General features: G+C 37.6%; 1 protein-coding gene across 9 annotated transcripts in view; it reads right to left on the bottom strand.

Annotated features, from left to right (window-relative positions):
* LOC103389260 (diacylglycerol kinase zeta-like) overlaps positions 1 to 12,684 on the bottom strand; it is a 70,074-nt gene that overhangs the window by 27,267 nt on the left and 30,123 nt on the right. For 7 of the 9 annotated variants that reach the window (XM_025062206.1, XM_025062205.1, XM_025062207.1 and 4 more), the window contains 7 exons: positions 12,460 to 12,571; positions 12,040 to 12,126; positions 11,710 to 11,822; positions 11,207 to 11,307; positions 8,722 to 8,801; positions 8,493 to 8,540; positions 487 to 553 (listed from right to left, as the gene is read on the bottom strand). In XM_025062206.1, coding sequence (XP_024917974.1) covers positions 487 to 553; positions 8,493 to 8,540; positions 8,722 to 8,801; positions 11,207 to 11,307; positions 11,710 to 11,822; positions 12,040 to 12,126; positions 12,460 to 12,571 — 608 coding nt within the window. The remainder of the gene's footprint in view (positions 1 to 486; positions 554 to 8,492; positions 8,541 to 8,721; positions 8,802 to 11,206; positions 11,308 to 11,709; positions 11,823 to 12,039; positions 12,127 to 12,459; positions 12,572 to 12,684) is intronic. The other 2 variants (XM_025062203.1, XM_025062204.1) reach the window with 1 other exon arrangement.

Genomic DNA, 12,684 nt, shown 5'->3' with positions numbered 1-12,684 from the left:
GAAATGATACAACTGAACTTGCCGTGTGTGTGCGTGTGATGTCAGAATCGTGTGTGTTGCTCTATTGAATAAAATGACATGTTAAAGCAGTTATTGAACGCTAATATGTACTGAAAGTTAATTCAGCTTGTGTAAAAATGTATTAAACCTATGGTATAATATTTGAAAGAACTTTGACTTATTTTAAGGAGGAATAAAAAGTCAGTTTCAAGGTCAGCAACAGACACCTAGGTTAACATTTTGATAACTTTCCTGTTGGAATGACTAACAAAGTGAATTTCTTGTTTGCAATTTTTTCCCCTCTACAGTTGAGTTTTATTTTGTTTTGCTTCTTGTGTAAAAATCCTCTTTGTGACCTTCCACCTTATTTTCTGTCTTCTCTGCATGTTTTAAAAAAGCTCCTCTCCACAGAAAGACCGATTCGAGTAAGTCAAGGTTCTGGAAGCTTCGCATAACTGTTTTCTCTTATTATTGTAAAGCACTTACAGTCAAGGAAACACCACTTTGGCGACAGTCTCTGCGTGGAGACATTCTTCAGTTTTCCAGCATCCTCCTAAATGAAAGATAGAGAAAAAATGTATTTTATAAACATGTTACATTAGGCCGTGTGTGGTTTGAACTTTTGTGCCTTCTAAAAACTGGACTACAAAGCCAAAAAGCTGTCTTGAAATGAAAAAAAGAAGACATTGACCTGAAAGTTGGACTTATTTTCATGCGGCTGAATAAAAGAAGCCACTGTAAATATAAATGTTAAGGTTGCAAAAAAGAAGAAAATACTTGGCCGCATCGACTGTTTTTTTTAGAAAGTTTAGAAAAACAAACCAAAGTGAAGAATGTTATTTGGCCTGACCTTTACTGGGATTACCCTGGCATTAGGCATTGGATTCCAGCTGAGCAGCAGAATCCCAAAAACCGACACAACCGATCAACTCATGCTACATTTATGACTAATGACCAATCAAACCAAGAAACAAACAAAATCCCATCTATTCAACCAACAGACCAACAAACAACCAAAACAACCACCCACAGCCAACTGAACAAAAAAGTCAAGCATATTCATGCAAGAAAATACAAAAACACCACAACTAGAATCATATCTCAAACTCAAACTCACTCACTGATAAACCAACAAACCCTTACTACAACAAAACAGCAAGTGAGCGGCAAACAAAATGAGACCGCAACCAGAAAAAACACAACTCATAAACTACAATTAACAAACTGATCAACAGACTGGCTGACAAACCATCCAACCAACCGAGATGACATCCAGGAGCAGAGCTTAGCAAACAGGTGTCCAACCAGCTAACCAACAAAGAGGCAAATCATAAACTCAAATAATGAAGAAAGATATGTCATCTACAAAGAATCAACGGGAAAACTAAAAGAAAAACAACCAACCAAGACAGAAACAATAAATGAAAAATCAGCCTTTAATTAAGGACTTTACTCTTCATGACTCCCTGCTGGTTACTTAGAAAGAAAAACCAAGGGAAATGTGCCACTTTGATTATACAGATTATACATGAAACAGTTTGTTAATTAAAAACTATCCAGGAAGAAGTATAAAAATAATAAATAGTTACAATTTCCAGGTTTTGTTGTTATTCATCATTATAATCTGAACTGCTTGATATGTTTTGGTTTAAAAAAAAAATCAAAAGCACTGTTTCTCTGAGGCTTTCATCATTTTTTCTCATTACTTTTTTTATGTTTTGGTATCACCCTGACTTTTTGTCCAGCGAGCTTCCAATTAGTCCACAACAGAGCAGCAGGACTTAACAAGATGATAAAAAAAAACAAAACCAAACAGACTTCTTTCTTCTTCTTCTCTCTGCACCGGCACCCTTCGATCTGTAAACTCTGGTTCAGATGTGTGCCGTTGTTTACAGAACACTAACTGATTCAGAGCCCTGTCTGTCCGTCTTAGAAACCCGCCCACACATTACACCGTCAGATCTTCCCACCTCAGTGGGAACTACATGTCATGATGCTAAACACCTAGCTCACAAGATAGTTCTGAGGTTTTAAAAACCTTCTTCCCTCATCAGTTGTTTTTACTTTAATGACAGTTTTCTAAACTCGTACCCATTTTCTCTCTGTAGTCGCCTTGACCCAGTGCCCTTTGCTGAAGTCTGTTCGTGGAACCTTGTGTTTTGTTGTCTCGCAGCATTGGAAGTAACAGCATTGGATGAATGGTTGTTAAAAAGCATTATAGCTTTTACAACTGCATCAGTTACAGTTTTTTAAGCACAAAGTCAAGCCTGGGGTCAAGACCAGCAACACAAGTATAAGCTTGTGACTGAGCTTCATCATTTCACATCTTAAAACAAAGTGTGTACTGTATGTTAACTAAAGTCAGTAAATCAGGCTTTAAGAATAAAATACTAATATGTAGATTAAAACAACAAGAAAACTTTAATTAAATCCAGACAAACGAACCACAATTAACGTATAATTAAAACCACACACAAACAGCACATTAGCCTCGGCAACATTGAAGGATGGTCCAAGTATTGTATCCAATCACAACCAACTTTATCAGACAACAGCCATATCTGACCATCAGACTAATATCATAAAAAAAAGAAAAACACTCATATTTGACGTCAAACATGTGCCGATGCTGCAAACGTGTACATTTTCACTACCACCAGCTCACCTCAGTCAGACAGTGTTGTGTTTTCCCTTTTCAGTTAGGTGTCTAACTGCCCTCACTGGCAGTTTATTTAACGTAAGTAGGTCAATAATGTCAGCAGTTTGGTTTTATTACAACATTAGGGAAGAAGGAAGGGTTACTGTTCTGCACTGGCACAGTGGATAGATCAGCTGTTTTATACCTCACCAATGCCGTTTCCCTACTTAACAGGGATAGACTTCCGTATTAGTTAGTGTGCAGTCGATCCCGCATTAGCTAACGCACAGCAAATACCCTTTTGTGTTCACACTGACTTTCAACTCATGATTTGCTGTGCACTAGATACCTGTTTTAGTAAACATGCAGAAGGAGATCGAGTGCACATTAATTTTGTGCAATTTCTAAATTGACACATACACGTTGTCAGGTGATCAGCACATCAAGAAATAACAAGATATTTGGGTTATTTTTTTATCTTTATTATTATTATTTATATATATATTTAAACAATGACACAGACTGTCACTGTTTGGAACCAAACCAAGTTCAATCCAGACCGACACAGTCAGACTAGGCATGGTTCTACTACTCTGAACTCACACTATTCAAAACCACATAAACCAATATCCATGATGGAACATCCACTTGAGTCCTCTGCCACTTCAACCAAAATGACCAACCAACAAACATCAATACGTAATGCAAATGACAGCTAATCATTTGACCATCAACCAACAAGACTTTCAAGACTGAAACCCTTTAACCAATATAACTGAATAACAACCAGGTCAAGTTAATTTGACCTGAACAAACGTAACAATAAACCAAGAAGCTCGGCTGTACCATCAACCAATCAACCAGAACTAACGTATAAATTCATCAACCAACCAGTAACTGCATTAACTGATCATTTTGTCTGATATGAAATATTACATAATATTCATATCATTAACCCATCTTCAAAACAGAAAAAAACAAAACACTGAAACAGCGGGTTGGAGAAAGTTTATCAAGTTTATCATATCATGTCCCTACTGATACTGTCTGTATCAGTAGGGACATGATATGATGATATTGTTGTCATAGAAACCAATCCCACGCACAGATTCCGTCTTAAAACGCTGTGAAGCTCCCTGCCGTGGGGCTGTTCTGACAGAGAAAAACACTTTATGGCTTCTCTGCAGCGACTTAGATCAGACCCGTGATACTGAGCACGGAACGTTATCAAACATGAAGATAACCAGTGCGGCTCCACAATTAAAAAAAAGAAAACTGCTCAGCTCTGCAGAAATGTCTGAATGTGATATGATGACATAAGAGGCCAAACAGAGTAAAGCTATATTTCCCTTTCAAACAGCTCATGCAGACTGAGGTAAACACCTCCACTTTTTTTTCACTTGTGTGTTTCACGCCAGCGGAATCTGCCGTCAGTTTGGGCAGACGGTCTTGAGCAGCGTCCAAGGCCTGAGGCTTTTACAGCGCTGAATCAAAGCCTGAACCTGTCTGAAGGACTCCTTTTCTTCTTGCCTTCTTTCTTCTCCATTCACTACTGTCTGTCTCCGAATGCTGTTAACTATCTCTGCTGTGCAGTTGTGTGCTCCACAACGCTGCACTCACGTGTACAAGGTGGCCTAGTGGTAACAGGATTCTGTGTGAGACTCACAGGTTCTAAACCTGCCCTTTAGCAAGCAACTAAAATCCCCTGGCTCCACAGGAGCTGCTGAGAGCACCCACAGCTCTATGGTGGTTAAATAACGAGTGCATATTTGTTGTTATTTTGGTCAGTAACCATCTGTTTGGACAACTGTTAGGAAAACCTTAAATATTAGGACTTTTGAAATGAACGTGTTGATCCTGCAATTCACCTGTGAGTATTAATCAGATGTTTTTTCTCTTTTTAACACAATACGGAATGACAAGAAATGTCTACAACTTTTCTGTTAATATGCACAGAAGTGATTAAAATCTCCATGCGGCACACTTACTGCTGTTACTTGTCTTTCTGCTCCAACGACATACAGAAGAAACACGGTATGTAGTTATACACGCATGTGTGTGTGTCATTTCTCCAACAACAAACAACAACAATATTCTTGTCAACAACAGACAGCACAGCTTCTATTCCTACACTATTGGTTCACACTCCCTCTGTTTGAACACCTAACTACGAAACATCATACAGTGAGAGATGAACCCAAACATCATCTGAAAAAACACTGGCTATGATATTGTCCTGTGTAGATCCCTTAAAAACACTTTACTGTGCCTTTAAGAGATGTTTGTACTTCATGAAACGTAGCACTTGGATTTCAGCATTATTCTTGGAGCACAGGGACTAATTAATCCCCTGATACTTCAGTCTGTAAAATAAAACTAAAATGAAACAAGCCCATGTTGTATGCTTGGTTTTTAATGTATTCTTCTTAAATGTAATAAATGATGAATAACTATTTTAATTGCCTCACTTGTTGCTTCCCTGATAAAGCCTTTAAAATAACTTTTATGCCCTTTTATTTTTTAATTTCTAAATGTCATTAATGCTTCAACTGTCTATGTCTTTCATTTGCTAAGAATAAAAGAAAAAGGAAGGAGAGAGCTTACTGAATAATGATTTGCCTGTAATCAACATTCAAAAACAACCTTCAGACTTTCTGAAGATAATGTGGATTAAACAGAGCCACCTGAATGCAGCTGCAATTGAAATAAGTGGAATCAAGCCTTAATAAAAACAAACCAAAGGAAAGAACTTTTCCTGAAAATCAAAACAACAGGATTAAATAACAGGAAGTACTACAGGCTGCATGCACAGCACACAACACAAAAACAACACTTCACATGGATGGACACACTTTCAGAGACGACAGCTCGTGCATCATGCTGCAACACTGAAACACGGGAAACTAGTCTCAAACATGATTTTTCACTGTCAGTTCAGATGAATCACTAGAACTGAGGACATGTATGTACAACTATAAATTTGTTGCTCATACACGCCAACTCACTTAGAAAATTAGAAATTATCCCTTTAACCTTGGTCTGTTTTTAAGTAAGTGCATTGTTGTGAATTAGGTGAAACCTGAATCAGAGTGAGTGATTAGTCCTCCTCCAATCAACCAGTTCCATTTGGTTCGCTCAGTACAATAAGAGCCATGATGACAGTGATTCATCAGGTAAAAGATGATTGTGTGAGTGGAAAATAATAGATAGCTGTCCTCACTCTGAGGCATCAGCCCACAGAACAACCCCTGTTTTTACCCTCCCACTTCCTACGTTATGATGTGCAGGCGAGGGGCTTTATGACTGCGAATCTTCCATGAAGACCTCGAGCCAGACTTCTGTGGACAGTACATGTTTCTGTTCCAGTGTCTCATCAGTTTCCATCTGTGCTGAGTTGTTGGCACAGCTTGATGGTTTTGAACAGAAGTCAGAAAAAAGTGTCTTTCATCTTCATTATTAAGTTTCCTCAGCCGACCACTGACTTCACTGGCCTGTGTGGTTTAAGGCTGCCTGTTTCTTTGTGCTCATTTCTAAAGAGCCTGAACATCACAACATGACAGCTCTGTCTGACTGGTTGAGAGTGTACTGATATAATAAACAGGAACTACAGTGTGTTTTGCTGCTGTTCTCAGAAGTGTCATGGAGTCAGACTGTGGCATGAAGCTTTCTTCCATTACCTGATTTGGTAGAAAGTTTGGCTTTTTTAACATAATGTAAAAATGATGATCTCCAGTGTCTGTTTGGTCTCACTGATAGAATCTGAACTTAATACAGGGGATCTATGATTTATGATGTCCTTGAGCTACAGCTTTTCTTGGTTACATCACAAACTCCCATTAATTTATTTCAATTATTACTAAATATTGGTCCGTCCAACAATTCCGACGTATGACATTAAAACAAATTTGGCACGGGAACTAGTTGGCAAACAGAGTGGACAAATATGTTGTCATGTGGCACTTTACGTTGAAGGCAGCTTTGTTCATTCACTTCCATTTGTTGGTGTTGTTTTTTTGGGGGAAACTTATTGTCCTTAATTATGGCTGCTAAGTGTAAGTCAGACTCTTCTAATGTTTTGATATCCTAAATTATGATGTTATCAATGTGTTAGTGTAGCTGAGTGACATATGTACAGTATGTGAGTTTCGACGGCATAAATCGAGTTACATTGCGATGTAGAAACGGAACTCAGAATAATTGGTGAACAACCTGTAACTGATTTTAAAAATTAAAAAAATGATTTGATTGTGAATATACTTCATATTGCTAACATTGTTTCTTTTAAATAATATGAGATAAATAAGCTAATTTAAATACATTTGAAGTAATCAACTTTTGTATGTTCAGATGCTGTGTCTTTTGTCTGCATTAATCAATTATTTTTAATGAAGTCTAAAAAAGGAGTGACTCTGGAAGACGGACAACTGTTTCTGTCTGCTGCTCTTTCACAGCATCATTTCACTGTCAGACTAGAGAAGAAGATCAAAGTGATCTTTGTGAAGTCTGATCTGGGCTTTGTAACTTCCATCATCCAGATGAAGCTAATGACATGGTTCATGAACAATACGATGAACTCAGACGGGCTGGTTATTTTTAGAAAGCAGTGCTTTTATTTTATTACTTTGTGCTGGTTTAATATAAATAACTGTAGTGTTTTTAATCATTTCAATTTGATATAAATTGTTATAAAATTAATTAATATAAGTTTAAAGTGAGCCCAAAGTGACTTTTTTTTTTGTTAGTGTTTGGTTAACATTTAGGTTGTCAAGGACCTAAAGCCCTTCTGCTCTTATCATTATTATATATCTATATATCTTTTAAAATGATTTATTTTTAAGTAAGCTAAGTTTAAGGCAACGTTTTAGCTTCTTTTCCACTTTTCTGCTATTTCAAGGCTATTGCTAAGCTGTTGTTTTCTTACATATATATGTAGACTTTGACATGTGTATTTGTGACATTAAATGACTAGTAGGTTTTGACTACTGGATGGAATAAAGTCTACATTCACTATCATACTTTTGCTGGCATTTGTGCAGAAGTGAATGTGTTTGGACTCCTTAGTTAATGAGAGTCTTCAAAAAACTAAATAGAAGACAGGGAGCTTTGGCTGTCAGTCAGTGCAGTCTTTTCTGACACATCATGTCTTTCTCATTACTAGTCTTTGACAGGAGGATTTATTTAAAAGACTAAAAACCCCTGGTTCCTCCTGCTTAAATGTTTCTCCCTTTGCTTGAATTATTTATTAAAAACTTGTGGTTGCTTAAGGGTTGCAGGGTGATAAGGCACTATGGAATCTTTCAAAAATACCTTAGTAGGGAGAGAGAGTTGAGTTTTTATTTCATTTTCTTAGAGTTTGGTCTATATATATATATATAAATATAAAAATTTAGTCACAGTTTTTTAAATTTCAACAGAAACTTAGTTTAGTGGTTCTCAATTAATTTCTGTCATGCCCCCCCATGGGAACACATGTTTTTACACACACCACCCGCTCCAACCCACACCCCTGTGAATTAAAATACTATTGAAAACCTGATAACACGTATATTTCTATCTGTAACCACTGTATGAGTTGCTGCCACCTAGTGACTGGAGGTTTGTTATCATTCAGCAGTAGGACACTTATGTCCAGCGTGCCATGTTCCACTGGAAGCCCCTCACGCCCTCCCTGGCACCTCACCGCGCCCTCCTATGGGGGCCCGCCCCACTACTTCAGTTTTTTTCACTGATTCAGTTAGAGATGAACTCTTTTCTTTATCAAATGCCAACAGTGTCCAGTGATGTCTCATGAATGCGTGGAATATAACCTGGTAGTTGCACGTGTGCCTCAGAGCAAAATTTTCCAACTACCAACCTGTGGTCCCAAGCATGTAAAGGAGAGAGGGTGGTGAGAGCAGAAGTCCTACAGAGGGGAAAAAGTCGACAGTATAGGAGGAAATTTAAGAAAGACACACACACAGGGATTCATTTGCTTAAGTTCAAACGAAAAAAAGTTCCTCTAATTCTTCTCTAACTTTAATGAAACCGGACCAAGACCATTTCATTTAAATGTTCTCCATCTCTTTCTCCTTCTGTGTTCTTACCTCCTGCAGATGCTGAATGTGCTCACGGCAAGTTTCTAAGTCACTGTCCCCAGGAACCACAATCAGGCCCAGAGGAATGGCTGTAGACACACACACACACAAAAGTGTCAAAAATCTATTATTATTTTACAGCAGAAGCAACATCTTGATTCTGTCCAGACCTGGGTTTTCTGCTACCAATGTTTAATTTTTGTTTTCAGGGCTAAATGTTTTAAATGCTTATAGTTATTATTGAGCGTACATTTAAATTTTGTCCTTTTGGCATGTTTTAGATCAGGGGTCACCAACATGGTGCCCCTGGGTCACGTGGTAGCCCCGATGGACTACTTAAGGTGCCAGCGGGGTATGTTCTAAAAATAAAACTAGTCAATAAGAGGGTCAACAATTGTACTGTTACTGTTCTTTTTATCATACCATCATTATTGGACCCATGTTGCTGCAAGTTAGACTTGCAGCAACATGGGTCCAATAATGATGGTAAGAAGAGTGTCTGTCATTGTATGTCCCAGAACTGATTATTATTACATTGTTGGGGAAGTCTGTATCAAACAAGTAGCTCTTCGTATCACTAAGTGTCCTTGAAGTATCTCCCAGTTTCAGAAAGGTCGGTGACTCCTGTTTTAGATGACTGTGTTTATTTTGGCCATTTCTTCCTCATGTATTTCCATATATTTGTGCTTATTGCAAGCATAAAAGATTAACTTCAACAAAATTTATTATGGTTGTTGTTTGAATATTAACTATTAGAGTTGCTATAAAAATGTCATTGGAGTGTTTTTTAAATGTTGGAAAAATTGTGAATTTGAGCATTACAATATGATACACAATCTTTTTTTTTCCATGTTAGGATTCTTATAACATTTTTTTAAGAAACAAAATTAGCTCAAATGAGGCAAATTATGCCCAATGACAATGATCCTTTATTTGTAAGAACTATGCAAAATATCACTACCAACTAAAATGGTCTTGTGGACCTACATGAACTGCAGTTGTTATTTAAAATAACAGAATACAAAAATGCTCATTACTTTACAGAAACACTGCACGTCCCCATTTATCTCCTCTTACTAAAAGTCAAACTGGTCTGCTCTGATTTACCCCGGTAACCGTGAATATATATAACAAAAAGAATATAAAAAAATATTTTCTGGAAAGAGTTCCTTTCTTTATAGACACACTGTAAAACACTGTTTGTGTCTGTGGGACGAGTTCTTCCCACGTTCTGTTTGAACCCCTGAATCGTAGGGACCTGACGTCTTGGTTTAACAGCGGGTCAAACCAACGTTTTAGGCACTAACCTTTACCTGTGCGTGTGTAGTCTCATGGTGTGACAACTGATTTTGTGAGGTAATGTAGCCTACTGCTTGTGCGATTCATTTTTTTATTTCAACGACGTGCATTGTCACACATTTGTATTGATTTTGAACAAATTTACGATGCATGATTACATCCCTGGTGTTCATGTCCTACAGTGTATGTCATGAATGTAGGACGGGTGATGGAGGTGATATAACTGATTGTGTATTTTAACATCCATCCTTTCCCTCAGAGGCCACACATTCACAGTGAGACAGCAGCCACTGATCTGCACTGTGGCTGAAAATAAAATTCAACAACAAATGAAAAAAAGGTCCATCAAATTGTTTTTGAAACAGTTTTTGTTAATAAGTTATGTTGATAATGAACGTTTGCCATAGATGGATGTAGGATCAAATCTCTATACACAAATAAAATTCCAAAGCAGAGACACAGAGAGACCCATGATGGGTTTTCTGTAATTGAGGGTGCGAGGGCAGTGAAAAAGCTGCAAGATGCCACATTGCCACCTTGTGGCAGAACTGGAAACTGTTGAAGCCTGGATAAGATAAGATCTTTGTTCGTCGTCACAGTGGGGAAATTCACAGTGTTTTTAGCAGTAATTAAGTAAGAACAGTACAGGGTATAATAAAATGATGCACAGCATAGTGTTATAGTAACAGAAATATGGGTTTGTCGTTTTAACCCCATGTTCATCAGGATTTACATATTTTATATTTTTAATGTGTATAAAGTCACATTCTGGACACTAAGCTAAAAAGCTTCAGGTGGGTGATTAGGTTAAAGTGCTGTTTTAATTAAAATCTTCATAACTTGGAGTATTAATTTGTGTTGAACTTCCTCTGTTATTTAAAATACAATAAAATTATATCTTGGAGAAAAAATGCCATCAGTCCTCCTCTGACTCAATTTGAAAGTGACATTTCTAAAACCAACGAGAAGCTGAGAATTTTAATAAATTTAAACATCAGTAGGAGCTTATGTCTCAGTAAATAAGTAAGCCAATATAATATGAAGGTATTCTTTAATGACTTCATTGGACTGTTATCTACTTTCATAGCCATGAACAGCGCTGTGTATGAAACTGTGAGTTAGACTCATGCTGTGGCACTTGTGGAATCTAGTGGGCATGTTAAATGATGAATGAATGATGTTCTTGTTTGCTTACATGCTTGTCGCAGTTTGTCCTTGTCGTAGTGCAGAGCCTCGTAATCAGACATGCTGATCCTGCTCACTCTGATTCTCAGCCTCTCTGGAACTGGCTGCTGACTGAGGAACACAGTCAAAGAAAAACAGAGTCAACCACTAAAGTTAGATTTCTACAAAATGCTAACAAAAAAAGGTAGCAACCTAAGTTCTGCTTATACTAGTACTATTAAAATTGTGCTAATTTAACAACAATATTACTACTTCTACTACATTAAATACAAATGTGACCTTCACAGTACTACTTCACAGTACTAAAATCAAATTTAAATTTCTCACATCCAAACCATCTCTCACCATCTGCACCACTCCTCTCTAACTTCATCTCCAAACTGCTCCGCCTTAACTGTCCCTCTAATCCTGTCCATGTCCTGGTCACTCCCATAATAAAATAGAAACTTTGTAATTGCAACCATTGCACTACTCCTCCTGGGTGTGTGTGTGTGTGTGTGTGCGTGTAGTTACTCATTCAGGTGTGGCAGTGAAGTTCGTCTCTTGGTTTTCTGAACCATGTTGGCCTGGTTCTTGAGGCTGATGTGAATGGTGGAGGGAGCGAGTCGGCACGGTTCACCGTCCACCTAATAATCAACCAATCAGGTATTTTGTCATTTTTACAGCAGAAAAGTCACAGACATTCAGACAGACATTCATCAGTAAATCAGCTAAAAATAGTCAATTTAGACAGACAGTTTGTTCCCTCAATCACTGAGCCTGTTTATACACACCCAACCCAACACCAAACAGTCCATTACACTAGCCAACCAGTAATGGCATGATCATTTGTTACATTATTACCTGTACAGGCAGAGGTTTGGTGGTGGTGAGGGTCACTTCTCTACACTGGTTCAGCCTCTCACCATGACCTCCAACCTGGAGGGTGGCCTGCAAAGCACAAAGTTATAAAGTTGGAGACATCAGACAGGACACAATGTCTGTTTTTTGTTTTTTTAAATATATATATGTAAAAAAAATAAAAAACAATAAACTCGTCTACACTTTTCTGACAAACAATCCACCCTCTGACACACAAGGAAATAAAAGAAAATTATTGTGGACTAAGTTTCTCTTAGCTTTTGTCTAAACCTAGCTTCTTTATACATTTCTAGACTTGGTTTTCAGTTTTAGTATTGTCTTGGGAATCTTGAAGCTAAACGTTTCGTTATGAATGAGTTTAAACTAATCTGAGATTGTGTTTTCACTCCTGCACATCCCTACCAGAGAGGTCATGGTAAATCCGATGACCTCGATGTAGCCGTCATCATGTCGCTGAGGTTCAAAGTCATGGTAATCGCTGGGATTTCCCCACGGTGTGGTTCCTGCACAGTACCTGCGCAACAACAAAAACATAGACACAGTGATATAATAGATATTTATTATAATCTGAGGTGATAATCATCAGCTCGATGCTGTGTTAGTACATCATCATTATCAACAACAGAC

This window comes from Cynoglossus semilaevis, chromosome 14, assembly GCF_000523025.1.
Source record: "Cynoglossus semilaevis isolate Cse_v1.0 chromosome 14, Cse_v1.0, whole genome shotgun sequence".
Lineage (NCBI taxonomy): Eukaryota > Metazoa > Chordata > Actinopteri > Pleuronectiformes > Cynoglossidae > Cynoglossus > Cynoglossus semilaevis.
Note: the sequence above shows the minus strand (reverse complement) of the source record. Positions and strands in the feature narration are given on the sequence as shown.